The sequence below is a fragment of the Tupaia chinensis genome, unplaced genomic scaffold (assembly GCF_000334495.1).
Source record: "Tupaia chinensis unplaced genomic scaffold, TupChi_1.0 Scaffold000515_1, whole genome shotgun sequence".
Classification (NCBI taxonomy): Eukaryota; Metazoa; Chordata; class Mammalia; order Scandentia; family Tupaiidae; genus Tupaia; species Tupaia belangeri.
Genome location: NW_006160028.1, coordinates 1,391,496 through 1,409,031, shown reverse-complemented (window position 1 = coordinate 1,409,031; position 17,536 = coordinate 1,391,496). Strand labels below are relative to the sequence as shown.

Sequence of the window (17,536 nt, the reverse complement as noted above, 5' to 3'; positions counted from 1 at the left end):
TCTTCATGTGTATTGACTCCTTTTATAATTGGGGGCATAAAGAATTTCCTCTGTTTTCTGACTCTTTGTCTGTGATGTTTTATGTTCTTATTTGGCAACAGTCTTTACGTCTCCAAAATATTGGAAGAAGTGAAATAATAATCAACTCCAATTAGCTTTACTGGTTGAGCGTAGCGTTATCATATTTAAAGCTACCAGCGTGTCTTAGGTCTCATTTTAGCTAGTCATTATGCTATTGTTCCTTCATGGGCTTGCCACAGGAATGGATTAACAAATTAGAAAATTGATTTGAATGTCTCACTTTTTTACCAATTAAGAATTTATGACCATTACTATAAAACTACCTCAACTAGGAGTAACACACCCCACGAGAGAATTTGCAGATGTTTCTCAGAGCTCGGACTAGTGCTGGGGTGTCTTACACAGTCAAAACCTCTTTTTTTTTCAGAAAGAACTTCAGTCAGCATTTTAAGACTGTGCCAAAGATTCTATTGCTTCGAGATATTATTAAACAAGAATGCCTAAAGTCAATTAGGTTTAAGGAGCACTATAAATTATTCTTAAGTAATTTAGTTTCACAGTATACATTAGCATTCTAAAAGGTCCTGAAGTGTCCTATAGAAAAAGATAACTGTTTAACCAACTATTAACCCTAATATTAACAACCTAATGTTCCTCTAACTTTTTTACATGTACATATGTATATGTGCACACAAATATATAATTTATATATTTTTTCATTTTTTATATTTAATCACTGTAGATCTTTATAAGGTTCTTGCCACCATTCATATTAGTCAAGTCAAACACATTACCATAGCTAGCTACCATCAACAGATAGTATTTTTTTTTTAGAGAGATTTTTTTCTATAGGGTGTGTGTGCTTGCCAGAGAGAAAGTTAGGAATCATTCGTGCTCCCCCCCCCCTTGGGAGGGTTGGCCATGCCATAATCTCTTCTCTTCTGTTCTCCTCTTGAGATCTTGGGCACCCATGGACACACACACACCTGACATGTTTTAAGTCACTGGGTCCGAGACTTGAACTGTGGTCAACTATGTGAGAGTCCACCCACATAACCATTATGTATGTCATCTGTTGGTCCCCCATCAACATATAACTTTTTATTTTTTGTTTGTTAAGTGTTTCGTTTGCATTTTCCCGATCTCCTTCCTCTCATCCCTGTTACCCACCCCCTATTACACACCTGCTGTCCTGTCTCTAGTTTATCTACAGTTGCCCTCTTTGCTATTACACCTTCCAGTCTTTCTGTTTCTACGATAGAGCACATTTGGTGTGCGTGTGTAGATAGATAGATAGATAGATAGATAGATAGACAGATAGATATGGTTATTATTTTAATTTCTTTTATACATTCAATCGGTATACATCACTACAGCTAGTAAAGTGAATTTATCCAATATGAATACACTTCAAAACATAACTTTTGAGAACCTGTCTATAGAAGCCCACGTGGGATCAACATGTAGCCTTTGGAGGGTCTAAGTTAATCCAAGAATAAAATGTAAAGATATCACGAGGGTTGAATGTCTTGAGTGTATTTATTAGGATTGTGTATTGAATTCTTCCTCTGTCTACCTACCAGGTTTTATGTGAGAAATTTTTATAATTGGGCGATCCTTTAAAATCCTGTCTGCGTCAACTAAGCTGCTGCATTGGATATTATTTTCCTGAATCCGAAGAAACACCAAAGGGGACTGACATAATAAGACATTAATTTCAGTTGCAGAATGCCAATGTTGCCGACCCTGTGGGGTTATTGCAGAGTGAGATTAATTATGCAGATCTGCCACCCCAGGCTTTGGAGTTGAAGTACCCTGTTGTAATTCACTGCAGGATCACTCCTGTAGCCAGCATATTGATATGATTATTATTCCACCAAGGTTTTATCCGCCCCTAGACAATTACAGAACCACTTACCAGCATCTCTCATTGACTTCTTATTTAAAATTCCCAGGGCCATAGCAGGCATTCAGATCCTTTTCTTGGAGACAGCTACAGATCAATGGCATGAAGCAATATGGGCTTTTCTTTAGGACATGACAAGTGCTAAGATGGTTTGCCAAGAAGAAGACAGACGTTTACACTCCTGTAGAACCCTGTTTCTGCTTTCTCTTGGGATTTTGGGAGGTCTCTCACCCAAACTTTTCAAGTAATGATAAAAGCAGAGAAAGAACCTACAGCAGAAATACCAAGAGATATGCTGTCAAGGTATTTGAGTTTGGACACGCCCTTTCCCCCATTTATTAGCTGTGAAACTTTGGAGAATTCGATACTCCTTCTGTACAATGGGATGGATAGTAAATGCCAAACTTTTGGCAGTCTTAAGAGATTGACGTGGATGTATGTGTTTCAGATCCTTTGTGAATGGCAAGTGTTTTAAAAATATTTTTGTGCCTCCGTTCTTGAACTGCCCGTGTCGCTTAAATGGAGCGTACTTTTCATGGCCTCATTGCTTGGGTAATGTCCTATTAACTCCTATAATCTCTAGTACTGGCACCTACCACAGAACACGGTTACTGTCAATGTATTTCATTAGCAGCTCCAAGGAGTGTATGTCCTTGAAATGGTGTGTAAAATAAAATTCCTATTCTTTTAATCCCAGAAGGCACATGTGCACACACCAGAGAGAGTGAGAGAGCGGATGAGCCCACTTCAGCCTGGTCATACTAAATACAATCCTTCTTCTTCCATTTCTTCATCCCGTCAGGATCCTGGACATGCACACAAGGGCCTGGTGTATTTTCCAAGCCTCTGGGCCTGGATTGCAACCATAGTAGGCCATATGGGATCCAGATCCCTTCATACAGGGCAGAATTACTGCACTGCTAGCATTCCTATTTTTTTTTCCTTTCTTCCTTTTTTTCTCTCTCCTTTTTAATAATCTTTAAAAATTTCAAATTTTGCTGCAGAGTGCATGTGCTCACTAAGAGAGATGGAGAAAAAGTGAGAAAAAGCAGTCCCCAGGGGTGATGGCCATGCCACAATCCCTTCTCCTTTCTCTTGGGATTTTTGGGCATGCATGTGTATGTTCCCTGGTGTATTTTTTAAGGCACTGGGTCCAGTAGGTGGACCAGGCAGTTGGCCATGTGGGACCCAGCTGCTTAACCATCATGCTACCTACAGGCCCTGAAATTCCTCTTTCTAATCACTACCCCTAATTTATGGTTTTAGAGACTTCATACATGCAAGAAAATATTCAACAAAATAGCATTATTTGGCAAGTTCTCTTTCTTTATGTCCGGTGGTAAAAAGTAGGCTTGTTTTGTTTTCATGTTGCCCTGAATGCCTTTCTTCCATATACATGGCTACATTTTTGAATACCACCTGTCTTCAGAGTATAGCTTAATGCTACTGCAAGGAGCCTTCCCACCCCACCCCTCACCTCGCCCCTTTCCTCTTCACAGAAATCGCATTTCCTTCCCCTAGTAAAAACAGGTCATTCTTTTTGCTTAGTATGTCAGTTGCTTTGACTGATTTGTATTCTTAATAATAGCATGAACACCCTAAAAGAAGTTAATTGCTTGCCCAATATTCCATAGGTATTATGTGGCAGAACCAGGAATTGCAATTTTTATCTAACAGAATAGACTGTTGAACTATGAGGTTATAATTAGCCATATGCAGGTAGGCGGTCCCTACTTATGTTTGAGTTCTGAATTTCCGAGGGCATACTCATCCATTGACGTTCAGCACTGGAGCTTCAGATTGTAGGTAGCTATTACTAATTAGCTTTGCATTGGGGGAATAAAAGCTATGGTGCAGGCACAAAATGCCCCTGTCGTACTCTTGTCAATAGTTTTATTTTAATATATGTTCTGCTCTCCTGCTCAATTTGCTTGTCAAAGCCTTTTACAAGCTCCTATTAAGAACTGCTTGGGCACTTCTGTATGAGGGAGGTCACTGTGTGTGGGTGTGTGGATGTGTGTGCGTGCATTCATGCTTGTGTGTGTCTGTGTGTGTTTTGTAGTAGCTGTTGGGGACGATAAGATGTACTTGTTGAAATGAGGGTCACTTGTGTCTTTAGTGGTTTATGGATCAGTAGGTAACAGCACTATAAAATTCCAGCTCTTTCTGATGAAAGCGGGATTGCGTGGTCTTGCTTTAGATTCAGTCAAGTCGCCGAGTGTCAGATGCGTATAAAAACAACTGTGGCCAGGTTTCCCTGCCTCCTCTCCCCCTCCGGTATGATCTGGTGGGCTGAGGTCACAGCCCAGACTATGAGACTGGTGGGTGCCATTGCCATCTGTCAGGATGATCCTTGTGCCCAAAAATTAGTGAAAGAAGCCATAGAATTTTCTCAATGGGGACACGGACTCACACAGACCTCTTCAGTGTTAGTTCATAAGGGGATTTTCTTTAACACTTTAGATACAGAGGCATGATATTTCCTTTAAGCTTTGCTCTTTCTTTTCTTTTTTTTTTTTTTCTTTTCGTTTCTTTCTCTTTTGGCTTATGTGATTTCCCAGGATGTTATCTTTGCCTTTCAGGAACACGATTGGGCATGGGTCAGGGAGGCCACCTAATAGGCTATTTTTTTCCCGGAGATTGAGAAGGCCTGAAGGGAGAGGCTGTCCTGAGTCCCCTGTGCTTTCTCACAGGTGGCCCTCTGTCAGCCTGTTACACGGCAAATCTTTGGTGCAAGTTCTAGTTGAAGTCTTGACTTTAATACCTTAATAAAAGTGACTGTAAACGTTGAGGCCCAGGACAGTGAAGTGCATGGGCAGAGTCACACAGCTAGTTAATGCCGGAGTCTGGACTAGAGACCAGGGCTCCTCCTACCTGTTTGTAATTGCTGATGCCCATGCTCTGGATGCTGCGGCATCTGACTGAGTAAGGGGGGCCTGCCCGGGGCTCGTGGGCCTCCCAGGAGGTGGAGAGGTGAGCTCTAGTCTGCTGGATAATCTTCTTTAAGCCATTTATGCAGAAAACTTCATCAACATTACCTCATGTAATCTTTAGAGCATCTTATGGGTAAATATTTTTTATCCTCATTATATTGACAAGGATATCAGGATCCAGAGAAGTTAAGTAAATTATTCAAGGACACACAGTTAAAAAGTGACCAACAGTAAACTAGAACAGAGGTTGACCATGTCCTTGGGAAATGCTCTTTCCAGTACTTAGAAATTGTTCTGTCTTTATGTGTGCTTATTGTGTAACAGCCTTGGACACTGTACTGTGGATATAAATTTGGAGTCCCAGTCTAAAACTGGGGGTGACAAGACAAAAACAAGACAGGTCAGAGCAGATCCTTCCAGATAAAGACACTTACCTGGAGTTAAAATTAATATGTATATTAAAATATTATAAATTTATAAATATTGCACATATACACGTGTGTGTGTGTGTGTGTGTGTTTGTGTGTGTGTGTGTGTGTGTATTTCTGGCCAGGGACAAGATAAGAGAAAACCATGAATTGGTTACAGAGGGAAGAATGGTTACATGAGTCTGTGGGACAGTTCTCATCATGCAGTTGGTGAAATTATGATGTATTCGGTCATTTACTCTCTTCTTCTTTTTTTCCACGTTTTTCCTTTTCTTTTTGTTTTGTATGTGTTTGCTTTGCTGCCAATACTGCAGGATCCCTGACTGTAAGAACAGTGTGTCTATTTCTATACACTGCACAATTTCTATAAAGTATGTGGCTCAGTAAATACTCCTTGATTTGAACAAAATGTGTTGTATAGACTGAGAATCGGAAGTATACAGTGTTTTCAGTGAATCAGTGAAACTCGCCCACGGTTTTGTTATTTGTGACCTTCCGAACAGTTTGCAGAAGGTGCCTTTCTCTTGAGATTCTCACAGACAGGATCATGATCTTCAGAGCATCCCTTCGAATTAAGATTATTAGTGGTAATGTCCTTCCATGAAATTTACGGGGAGAAAAATCTCAGATGGATAAGAAACTTTTCTTTGCTGGGAAAGGCCATTAATTTCCTAACCTAGATCTTAGTCCACAAGGCGATAGACTGTGTCTGTGGTGGTTCTAATCTCACCTAATGCCCTACTTGAACCTCACGCATCATCCTGTTAGCCAAATGAGTTCCTCCCTCCTCTCCCATGCTTTGAAGTAAATAAATGCCTCTGCTACATACAATGTTGTTCCCTAGAGTGTGGGTTTTTATAGGCTTCGGGGCATGAGACGGGCAGATTTTGTCCTTCCCCCTTCTCCAGGTTATATCCAGAGCTTGATAAATATGTGTTGAGTGGATTAGAAGGAATGCTAGATTCTCTTGTGGTACATGTTACTTCCAGCCTTCAAGTTTCCTGAGATGACTCCCTGTCATATTCTGTGTTGGATTTAACCTGCTTTCTTGTTTTAAAAGGATATACGTCTGGTTGGCCTCAGAGCATGGCGGTTCAATGTTGTGCCTTGGGAGCTGGTTCCCACATGGCCAACTATGGTTCAAGTATCGGCCTTAGTGGCTTGAAAAACATGCCAAAACATGCCAAGTGCATGTGTATGTACCCCGAATCAAGACAGGATGGAATAAAGTAAAAAGGATTGTGGTGTGACCATATTTCATTGGGTTCTTATGTACCCCGAATCAAGACAGGATGGAATAACGTAGGAAAAAGGATTGTGGTGTGACCATATTTCACTGGGTGCTCTCTCTCTCCCTTTCTGGCAAGTGTAAGCACCCTCTGCAGTTTTTTAAAAATTAAGAAAAGAATGTACATGCTTGTATGTGTGTGTGTTTTATATACGTGTACACACACACACACACACACACACACACATAATCTCCTATACCTTTGTGTAACCTTTTCTAATTGCTTTAAAAACCATTTAATTTAAATGATATAGCAATAACTTGTCATTTTTTTTAACAGAAGCATGACATATTAACAGTGAAGTACAATAAATATTAAGTGTACTGCTTGGGTTTTTTTGTTTGTTTTTTTTTTTTGAGAGGTTTTCGCTATAGTGTGTGTGCACTCGCCCGCCAGACAGAGAGAGACAGAGACAGAAAGCAAGAAATCACCCCCTGGGGGGATGGCCACACCGCAATCCCTTCTCCTCCATTCTCCCCTGGGGATCTTGGGCACGCACGCACACGTGCCCGGCGTGAGTTTCAAGCCACCGGGTCCGGGACATGAACCACGGTCGACTACATGGGAGTCCAGTGACGTAGCCATTACGCTAACTGCTGGTCCCGAGCTTGTTGGTTTTTTGAAACTGCATCATCGTGTAACCATACCGGATTGAGAAATAGAACATAACCAGCCTCTAGCAGGGCCTTCTTTCTTTCCCCATCCTATCAATATCTCCAAAGATAATCCATCCGTTTTCTGATTAGAGTTAAGCAATTTATAAAATATTTTTTATTTAGAGCTCTCTACTACTTCAGCTTCTTTAATACTTAAATGAAACAAATCAAAACCATACAGTTTATTTCATAATAAGAATCCATTGTCATAACACATAATAGCAATACAGCAATTAACAACTGCAAAGTCTTTTTCCACATGTCACATTTGACCCTCTGCAACTGCCCTGTGAGATAATCGGGACTTTTTACTCTTTTTGAAAAATAGAGATTTGAAGCCTAGAGAAAAGAAAATCTCCTGGCCCATGACTTTTTTAAGTTCAAGTTTCATCATAGAGCCCATGACAACAATCTTCTCTACGTTGTAGTGGCTTGACTTAACAACTGCAACTATTTCCTTTGAAATATTTTGGAAACAGAACATTACGTTTGAGCCTACGGCACACAGAGTAGGATAGTACAAGTGTTGCCCAATAGTCAATGGGCTGCTTGAGTCCAGTAACTGGGGCTCCCCTAGGGGCCAGCAGGTGGCATGGTGGTTAGGGGTGCTGGACTCCCACTTGGCCGGCTGTGGTTCAAGTCCTGGTGGCTTCACTTTCTCTCTTTCTCTCTCTGTGTCTTGATTGACTTTCCCTTTCTCTGTGTGTCTCTCTGGTCAACCTAAAAATAACAACAATAATAATAATAAAGTTAAATGAAATAATCCTAAAAAAATTTAAAAATGCAATAAAGAATATTGATGGTAGCTCACATTGTGTACTGTTCAAGAGCTTCTCTAGTGTTTCATGGGATTGTCTCACTTAATTAGAGCTGAGGACAACCAGCACTTACTGAGTGTTCTTCACGTTCCTGGACAGTACTAAGTACTCTTCAGAAATTATCAAGGACATTCCTCTCAACAAATAGTAAGGCAGGTAGGTATTCCTTTCTATGATCCCTTAGTTTCTAAGTGGAGAATACTTAATCATCAAGTTGTCCACCCACTAGGGAGAGGGTACAATGGGACACACTTGCTGACCTCATTTAGAAGAATCCACCAGCCTCCAGAGCATTAGTCTTGGATTCGTCACCAAGACAGCGAGCCTGTGATAACTCACTGAATATTTCTCACTTCTTCTCTCAGGCCATCCAGATCACACAGTTAAACTTTGAATTCCAAGTTCAGTGCTCTTTTTAAATTGCTACTTTCCATTCTTCTCACTGAGAACCCAAGTCTAGTTCTCCTTTGTGAGGGAGGGGACTTTACATGTTTCTTCTCTCACCCCACAGAGCTTGTTGCTACTCCAAAATTAAAGAACAAATGAAAATCAACCTGCTTACAGTCCATTCCATGCTTCTAAAGATGGCAGGTGGCATAGTATGTTATAGACCTCCCTCAGAGTTCCAAGCACTTTGAAGCTATTTAGTAAGTAGGTAGAAGGCAATAAAATTTAAGAGGAGCATCGTAATGTTTTCTGGTGTGAGCTGACCTGGCTTCTTGATCAGTGTAGGCTCACAGCACTGGCTTGGTAAGCTGAAAGGTGGTACCATAGTTCCTTGATCTCTATGCCTTTACTGGTAGACTTTGCTAGAACATCCAGTACTTAATGATGAGACCGTGTTATTTTCAAAGTGAATGTTAAAAACAGAAGCCATACTTAGGTTAAAATAGCTTTTATTTATTTAAACTGTCTAAGAGGGTTCACAAGTTATTTGTTGAGCTTTTTAAAAAGAAAAATAATATCACTTAAAAATATATTTTCAGTTAACATGCAGTAAAATTGACCTTTTTTTTTTTTTTGGAGTGCAGCTTTACGAATGTTTACTCAAATATCAGATCATGTAACCATCACCAAGTTCAGGACACAGAACTGCTGTCTCCTCCCAAACAGCTCCCTGTGCTCTTCCTTCACACTCTCTCGCTATTCCCAACCCTGGACCAATTCCCTTTGCTCCAATTTTATCTTCTCAAGAGTATCATTTGAATGGAGTCATGCAGTAGAAAACTTGTTGTGGGACCAGCAGATGGCATAATGGCTAAGTCACTGGGCTCCCATGTAGCCAACCACTGTTCGAGTCCCAGACCCAGTGGCTTAAACTCGCGCCAGGCGCATGTGCGTGTGTGCCGCACCATGATCCAGAGAGGAGAATGGAGGAGAAGGGATTGCAGCCTGGCCATCCCCTCTGGGGGATGATTTCTCGCTTTCTGTCTGTCTCTCTCTTTCTGGTGAATGCAAGCACCCTATAGCAAAAACCTCTCCAAAAAAAAAGAAAGAAAGAAAAGAAAATGAAAAAGAAACCTATTGTAACTGGCTTCTTGCACTCTGCACAAAGCAGTTGAGATTCATGCAAGTTCTAACAACATGCAATATACAAAGCTCATTGCTCAAAGCAATAGATGAAGAGTATTTTTTTTTTTATACACAAGGGTTTATTGACCTATTCACCCATTGAAAGTCATTTGAGTTGTTTCCAATTTTAGGCAATTAAGAATAGAGCTCGGCGCGTGTGCGTGCATGCCCAAGATCCCGAGAGGAGAATGGAGGAGAAGGGATTGCGGTGTGACCATCCCCCCTGGGGAGTGATTTCTCGCTTTCTGTCTCTATGTCTGTCTGTCTGTCTGGTGAGCGCACATGCGCCCTATAGCAAAAATCTCTCCAAAAAAACAAAAGAACAGAACTCCTAAAAACATTCATGTGTGAACATTCTCTTGATGTGTGATTCCTCCAACTTTTTCTTTTTCAAAAGGCCTTTCCCTTTCCATGTAAAAACTATAATCAGCTTGCCTATATCTAAAAATATTCTTCCTGAGATTTTTATTGGGATTAACTAAATCTATATGTCAATTTGAGGAAAACTGCTATCCTCTCTATATTGAGTCTTCCAACTCATGAATATGATGTCTCTTCTATTACTACTGTAAGAAATTACCAAAGATATAGTTGCTTAAAATAATACTCATTCTTTATCACAGTTTTTTTGGGCCAGAAGGCCAAGGACCATGTGGCTTAGCTGTTTTTAGGAAGGTTTTAGAAAGCTAAAATTGGAACTCTGAAAGGCTGTGTGTCTTTCTGGAAGCTCCGGAGATGAACGTATTTCTATTTCTTTAATAGGTATAGGAATTTTACAGGTGGTTTATTTCATTTTTGTTGAGCTTTGGTAGTTCGTTGTGTTTGAGATATTGGTCCATTTGGTCTGAGTGGTGGAATTCATGTGCCTAAAGTTTACAGTATTGTATTATTACTGTTTTTATGTCTCTGACATGTCTCTCTTTTATTCCTGTTTTTAGTGATACAGACCTCCTTTCTTTCCCTCTTCCTTCACCTGACTAGAGGTTTATCAGTTTTATTGTCGTTTTGAAAGAACCAGCTTGTTTTTTGGCATTTTTTCCTATTTTTCCCCCTGTTTTTAAATTCTTTGGTCACTGCTCTTCATTATTTTCTGCATTTTGCTTCCTTGGTTTATTCTTCTCTTGTTCTAGATTTTTTATTATTTTTTTCTTTTTTTAAGTTTTTGCCATAGGGCAGATGCACTTGACAGAGATAAAGCGAGAAAGAGACAAGGAAAGTGAGAAATCACTCCTTAGGGGGAATGGTCATGCTGCAATCCCTTCTCCTCTAGTCTCCTCTCAGGGTCCTGGGCACGCACACACATGTGACCCGTGTGATTTTTCAAGCCACCCAGTCTAGGACTTGACTTGTGGTTGGCCACGTGGGAATCCAACACATTAACCACCACACACCACCTGCTGGCCCATCTTCTAGGTTTAAGGTGAAAGATTAGGTTATTGACTTGACACCTTCTTTCTTTTCTAATAATAATGTTTAATTCTAAAAATTACCCTTTATACACTGTGTTAGCTACATCCAGTACATTTGATTTGATTTTTTTATATTTTCATTTTTATCCAATTTAAATTATGTTGTAATTTTCCTTATAACTTCCTCTTTGAATGTTTGGATTATTGAAAAGTATAACTTTTAATTTTGAAGTGTTTGGATATTTTTCTATAATTTTTCGGTAAGTGATTTTTAGGTTAATTCCTTTAAAAAAAAAATTAGCCTGAAAGCATGTACACTCACCAGAGAGAAAGGGAGAGACAAAGAGAAAGAGAGAAGGAAAGGGAGAAATCACCTCCACATGGAAGTGATCCTCCACAGTCCCTTCTCTTCCACCTCACTATCCTGTTGGAATCTGGGGCAAATATGCACATGTACCTGGCATGTTCTCCAAGCTGCCAGGGCCATGATTCAAAACAAAGTCAGCCACCTGGGGTCCACCTCCCTTGACTACTAGGCCACAGGATGGGCTCAGATTTTAGTTTATTTTTATGATTAGAGAGTACACTTTCAATTTCTTCACATTTAGTAAGATTCAACTTATGGCACATGATATGCCCTGTCTTGGTGCCTGCTCTCTGTGTACTTGGTTAGAATGTGCTATTACGTAATTTTAAAGTTTTCAAATAGTTGCTCTGTACATTAAGGCGTGTTTCATAGCTGTGTTCATTGGTAAAGACAGGTGGAGTGTGCTCGCTTCATTTTACCCGGAATCAGAGCCTTTTCTGTCACTGCCAGAAATTTCGTTTGCTGACAAATATTTAGTGGATTTCAAAATATTATGTACAAAGAATTGTTTTATAGTTTAAAAAAACTATAAACTAGATAAAATATCTAAGATTTTTAAAAAAAGCAATTTCTTAAATATTATGTACAAAGAATTGTTTTATAGTTTAAAAAAAACTATAAACTAGATAAAATATCAAAGATTTAAAAAAAAAAAAAACAATTTCTTAATGAATGCTATCTGTTTCACTGTAAAACAAGATAAGGAATAGCTTGTCCGGAGTCCTTCAGAGGAGACTCGTTTGTCCTATTTTAGGTAGGCACAGATGCAAGACCTACCCCAACATTACCGACAGCATAGAGAAGGGAAAAGGGAGGAGGTGGATGGGATCAGGACAGGATCAGCCCTCAGTGAAGTGGTTGGACTATAGGGTTGGTCCTACATGGGGACAGCCTTCTGGGATTTGTGCCGTGGTGTTAATGGCCAAGCTTTTAGTTAGGAGGTCAGAGCAAAGAGCATCTACCAACCATCACAGGAATGAAGCAGGTGGCATAGCTTCAGGGTTACAAGAGGTTTATCCAGCTTAGAGCAAGGCTCTACAGGAGACAGAACATAGACTCCTGGAAAAGAATTGACAAGCACCAGGCTGGAGGCTCTACCCCCAGTGAGGCCAGAGGGCTTCTTGGAGTGGATAGTATCTGAGAACGGTGTTCTATGTGGAGTCAGGAAACTGAGGGAGATCCAGTCACATGGCCTGGTGCAAAACTCCCATGCCAAAGGAAGGCGAGCAGATGGCCATCCAGAGCAAATACCAGCCTTGGGGCAGCAAACCTTGTTTCAGCCTGTCTCTTGCGGACCTGGTGAGAAAATTTGGGGTTTGGAGTGTCTCAGAAGTAAGGGGAACCCAAAGCTGATCAAGCCTAGGGGATGCAGATAATAGAAAATTTCATACACAGGACTGGACGAAGATGCTAAGCACATGTTAGCAGTCAGCATTAACACTAGTATTGATTATGTAGAACTGAGTACATATTGGAAACTTCTTGCTAGATGCTATAGACATCCAAGCTGATATCCTGGGAAATAATAACATTAAATATGAAAGAAGCCTAATACATAAAGGAGGAAGTACGAGCATTATCACAGTAAATAAAACGAACGATGTGGGAAAAGCCCAGGGGGAATATATCGTGTGATTCCAGTCATCTGAAGCATGGGCAAGGTCTGCAGACCCCATAACGATGATCTAGAAGTAAACTGTCATTCAGACACTGAGAAACTGTGCTTTACAAGTAGGTTATTTTTCCTTTCCTTCTTTCTGACAATTTCTTCATCTCTGACCCAGCCCCGCTTCACGCTAAGAAACAAGAACCAAAAGCATATTGCTGTCTACAATGATCAAATTCTAAGACGAATGCAAGACAATGTTAAATGAACCCACATTCTTCCAGAGGTTTCAGACCAGCCACCCGCCTCCTGCTAACCTCGGTGTCTTTAGTCTATCAAAACCAGCCTGCAGAATCCCACTTTCTTTCCGGTCTGCTTTATTCTGATTTATCGCTAAGTGCGGCTGACCCTGAATTGGTCACACAGGTTATTTGCACACAGGTTATCTTCAGATGAGCTGTACTTTGATGACCTGACCTGTTGCCTCTGGCATAATCCAGTTGCTCTTGGGAATATCAATTAAGGCCCTCAGTCACACTAATTAGAATGTCTTCTCAGTGCTGCCTTAGGAATTCAGCAGCTTATAAACAGGCAAATTGGGAAAATCTGAAGACATTCGTGAGTGCATGCCTGTATGTGTGTGTGTGTGTGTGTGTGTGTGTGTGTGTGTGTGTGAAGTAAAATAGCAAAAGCAATTTGGGAAGCCAGAATGCTTTAGCCTATCTGAGTTTGGGGCCTGAAATTGCTGTACCCTAAATCTGCAATGAAATATCTAGTTGCTTTCTGCTGACAAGGATTAATGCAGAATTATTAATTACTTTTATTAATGACTTGGATGAAGACATGGGTAGCATACTGATCGAGTCTGTAGATGACACAAAGCTAGGAGGATAGCAATTATTGTGATGACAGACTCAGGAGCCAAAATGATTTCAAGACAGAATTTAGTGGCAATCCATCCGTCGCATGCCTGGCAGAGTGACCTCTGTAAGGTACAACTTGATGATCGATCGTATCACTCCTCTGATCGGAAAACTTCCGTGGTTTTCTATGTGCTGTTTAAGTTGAATTCTGAGTCCTTAGCCTGCTTTTCAAGGCCTGGCCATATTTTGATCATAATGCTTTCTGCATGTCAACAGGATCCTTGATAATTCTTTTTCTAATACCCTGTGCTTGAGCCAAACTGAGTCATGGATAGACTCTTTCCATTTATGTTCCATGCTTTGACTACCTTTGAGCACTGTTATCCACTCAGAGCTTCATTTTTCTCACACTTCCTTCTGCCTCAGTTCCAGATATACAAACCACTTCAAAAGCTACCTCTTATGGCACAAAGAGCTGTGGTATTATCTGTTGAAGATATTTCGTAGTTTTATCAACAGCACTAGGGAGAAATGTTCACCTGTTGAAATATCCATTTTGTAAGACAAATAATAACGTGATTGAATATATGGAAGAAAATGAAATGAAAATAATAAAAAAAAAAAAGCTACCTCTTGTGTTTGTCTAGTCTTTGACTGCTGTGGCTGGAGTAATCTCTTTTCTTTGCTAATCGTTGGAAACACTTACCTGTCTCTATTTTTATCACGTTTTACTTGGTATTGCAGTTATTTTTTTGGATACACATTTTAAGTTCCTGCCTGACTCTGCCTGGTGTTAGAACTTCTGTCTGATAAATCTTTATCTCCTAAGGGCCTCTGCATATGTGATATCAAAAGTGGTTTGCATGAGGTCTCTTTCTACTGTGGAGAAATGTCTTTAGAGAAAGTCCCACGTCTTGTTCACTAGATGTTCCTGCGGTTTTATCATAGCAACTTATAAACAAAATGCTCAGTAAAATGTTTTATTGAATAAATGAATGACTGACGGATGTAAGATTCCCCGAGGTAACGCAGCTGAATTGGAAGGGTATAATGTGGCGAGAAAGAGATGTTTAATCTCTGAGACGAAGTGGTTGTTTGTGATATAATAAGTTCACCTGTGATTTCTGTACAACCAGGCTAAAGAAGGAGGCATTATGTGAACCAGAGATTTTTAGAGCTGTTTAGTCAAGAGAGGTGGCAAGAGTTGGAAATTTGGATCATACCTGGAGTGACCACACAGCCTCCATTACTTGGACAGATCCAGTTTATACCTTTGGTTTCTATGTAGCCCTGTTACAAATGCATTGGGCCAACCAGTGGCACAGTGATTAGTGGACTGGATCCCACAAGGCCCACTGTGCAGTTCAAGTCCTGGACCCAGCGATTTGAAAAACATGCTAGGCATGTGTGCATGGTGCCCAAAATCCTGAGAGGAGAAATGGAGGAGTGGAAATAGTGGTGTGGCCATCTCCCTGGGCATGCCTTCTCTCTTTTGCCCTCTCTCCATCTCTGTTTCCAGCAGAGCACCAGCCCTCTAGCAATTTTTATTTTTTAAATGTGGCTCATTTTAAATGATGTTATATGGTCCCCCTATTTATGGAACACCTCTTTCGCTTTTTTAGTCTGATGGGTCTCTTACTTGTAAACTTGTCACATTGGCTCTTTGGGATAGTAGACTCTATAGTTGGCCTGATGTGGTTATAAATCCCACTTCTGACACATACTAGAAATACGATCTGGACAAATCCCCAAGACCTCTGGAAACACCTTCTATGGTTGCTGTGTTCCTAGCAGAAAGCATAGCTCTTGAGCATGGAGTTATGGGGTCATATCGAAGTGTCAGTGTTCAAAACCTGACATAGGTCTTACCCATGGCCACATATGTCCAGGGTGCTAGGAAAAGAAATACTTCCAGAGTTGTTAAATCTCCAGCTCTTCTGCATTAAAGGTTGCACAGCCAAATGTCAGGGCATGGTTCTTGCTAATTGGCAGTTTCAGCTGGCTATCAATAACAAGGCTAAAGATCACAGAAATTGGACTCCTGCCACGTCATTTGTCCCTTCTGGGGAGAAGAAAGCAGAAATATCAGGACATGAGATTTACATATTTCGCTTTAATATAAATCCAGAGAGCAGTAGATTACAGACCAAATCTGAATGGAGGCTTTCTAAACTTCCTATTCATTACCGAGAAGGAAAAATACCCGAATCATGAAATAGTCCATACTGGGAATAGAACAAGAGAATGAGAAGAATAAGAGGGGGTCATATTTATCTGTCAGAAATGTGACTTCTGGTTAAAGAACCCAGATGAATATTTTTTAGAATATTTTCTAGGGAGGCAGCTATAATTTGGTAAGAGACAGTTTTGGAGCCAGACAGCTGACATTTGGTCATGGCTCTACCACTTTGTAGCCAATGTATTTTGGTTTTGTTATATAAACTTGTCCGAGGTTCCTTATCTGTTTGTAATATGGGGATTCAAAAGCAAATGACAACAACAACAAAATAAGCAACAGAAAACAAAATGTATCTTATTGATTGGTTATGACAGTTACATTTGTTAGTATTGTAAAACTATTAGAAAAGCTGCCATCTGTAGTCCTTATGCCTACACACTAGGTATTACTTAAGCACTCAAGAGTAATAAGTACTCTCCCTCACGCTGTGTTTATATTTACAGGATGGAACTTCTGTGGTGTTTAATGAGTCTTTACTTCTATGGGATCGTACGAAGTGATGCCTCGGGTAAGTGAATAGCTTTTGACAATCTGTTAAGATGTAAGCCATGCGTAACCGAACGTGCACTCTTTGAGCCTGAATTTGAAAGAGCATAATGTTGTCTCTTCTCATTGTCTTCTGCGGTGGCACAGTCACAGACGGGGCAGAACTGTGAAATTTGAGTGCCAGGAGAACTGCGGATCTCTCCCTTCTCAGATGGACGTAATGGCCTTGGGGTAGTGGTTTAGGGTATATAACTACAGACACTTTTCAAGACCTTTACACTCAAGCCAACTCCAATACTGTTTATTTTCTACTCATTTGAAAGACATATCTTGTGCCAGTAGTAGAGAAGGCCACAGTGGTAATAGCCCATGGAGACTTTAAAAAAAAAAATCATGACAGGTTTCTGTTATAGTATTTCTGTACAGGAAAGTAAGGCATTGTCTTTGGTTGTGTTCTTTGTGGGGATGTTGCTTCGTGGGCAGAGACGGGCAAGAACTTTGGTGAGTTTGACTAACCAAACTCAGTTGTCACGGACAGGATCACATGAAATTGGAGCTGGAAGGACATGATCTTTGAAAGGCCATCACTTCATGTCACCTCTCACCCATAGAATTGCCATCACTTTAGGTCACCTCTCACCCATAGAATTACTGCTCAGAACTATCCTCTGATATCTCTGACTGGTGATTGTTTAATCGAAGCCTATTATGGTTTTGGAGTGGTCAAATTCTTAGAAAGTTTTTAGTATATAAACCTGAAATTTGTCTCTTTGTCATTTTCATACATTTCTTTGGTTCATCTGCTTGATGGAAACAGAAAATGCCTAATGTAGTGTTTTTCTCATTTTTGTGCAGGAAACCTAGGGATCTTCATCTTAAAAGGCTTCCCATGTGTAATTTCCCCATATATTGTGAGCCATAATTTGAATATTATTACTTTAAT

The 17,536-nt window shown here is 40.3% G+C and overlaps 1 protein-coding gene across 4 annotated transcripts in view; it reads left to right on the top strand.

Annotated features, from left to right (window-relative positions):
- The window catches only part of IL1RAP (interleukin 1 receptor accessory protein), a 155,166-nt gene that overhangs the window by 36,991 nt on the left and 100,639 nt on the right, over positions 1-17,536 (top strand). For 3 of the 4 annotated variants that reach the window (XM_006156716.3, XM_006156713.2, XM_006156717.3), the window contains exon 2: positions 16,551-16,615. In XM_006156716.3, coding sequence (XP_006156778.1) covers positions 16,552-16,615 — 64 coding nt within the window. In that variant the 5' untranslated portion in view covers position 16,551. Of the gene's footprint in view, positions 1-13,518; positions 13,597-16,550; positions 16,616-17,536 lie in introns of those variants that run through there. The other variant, XM_006156714.3, reaches the window with a different exon arrangement.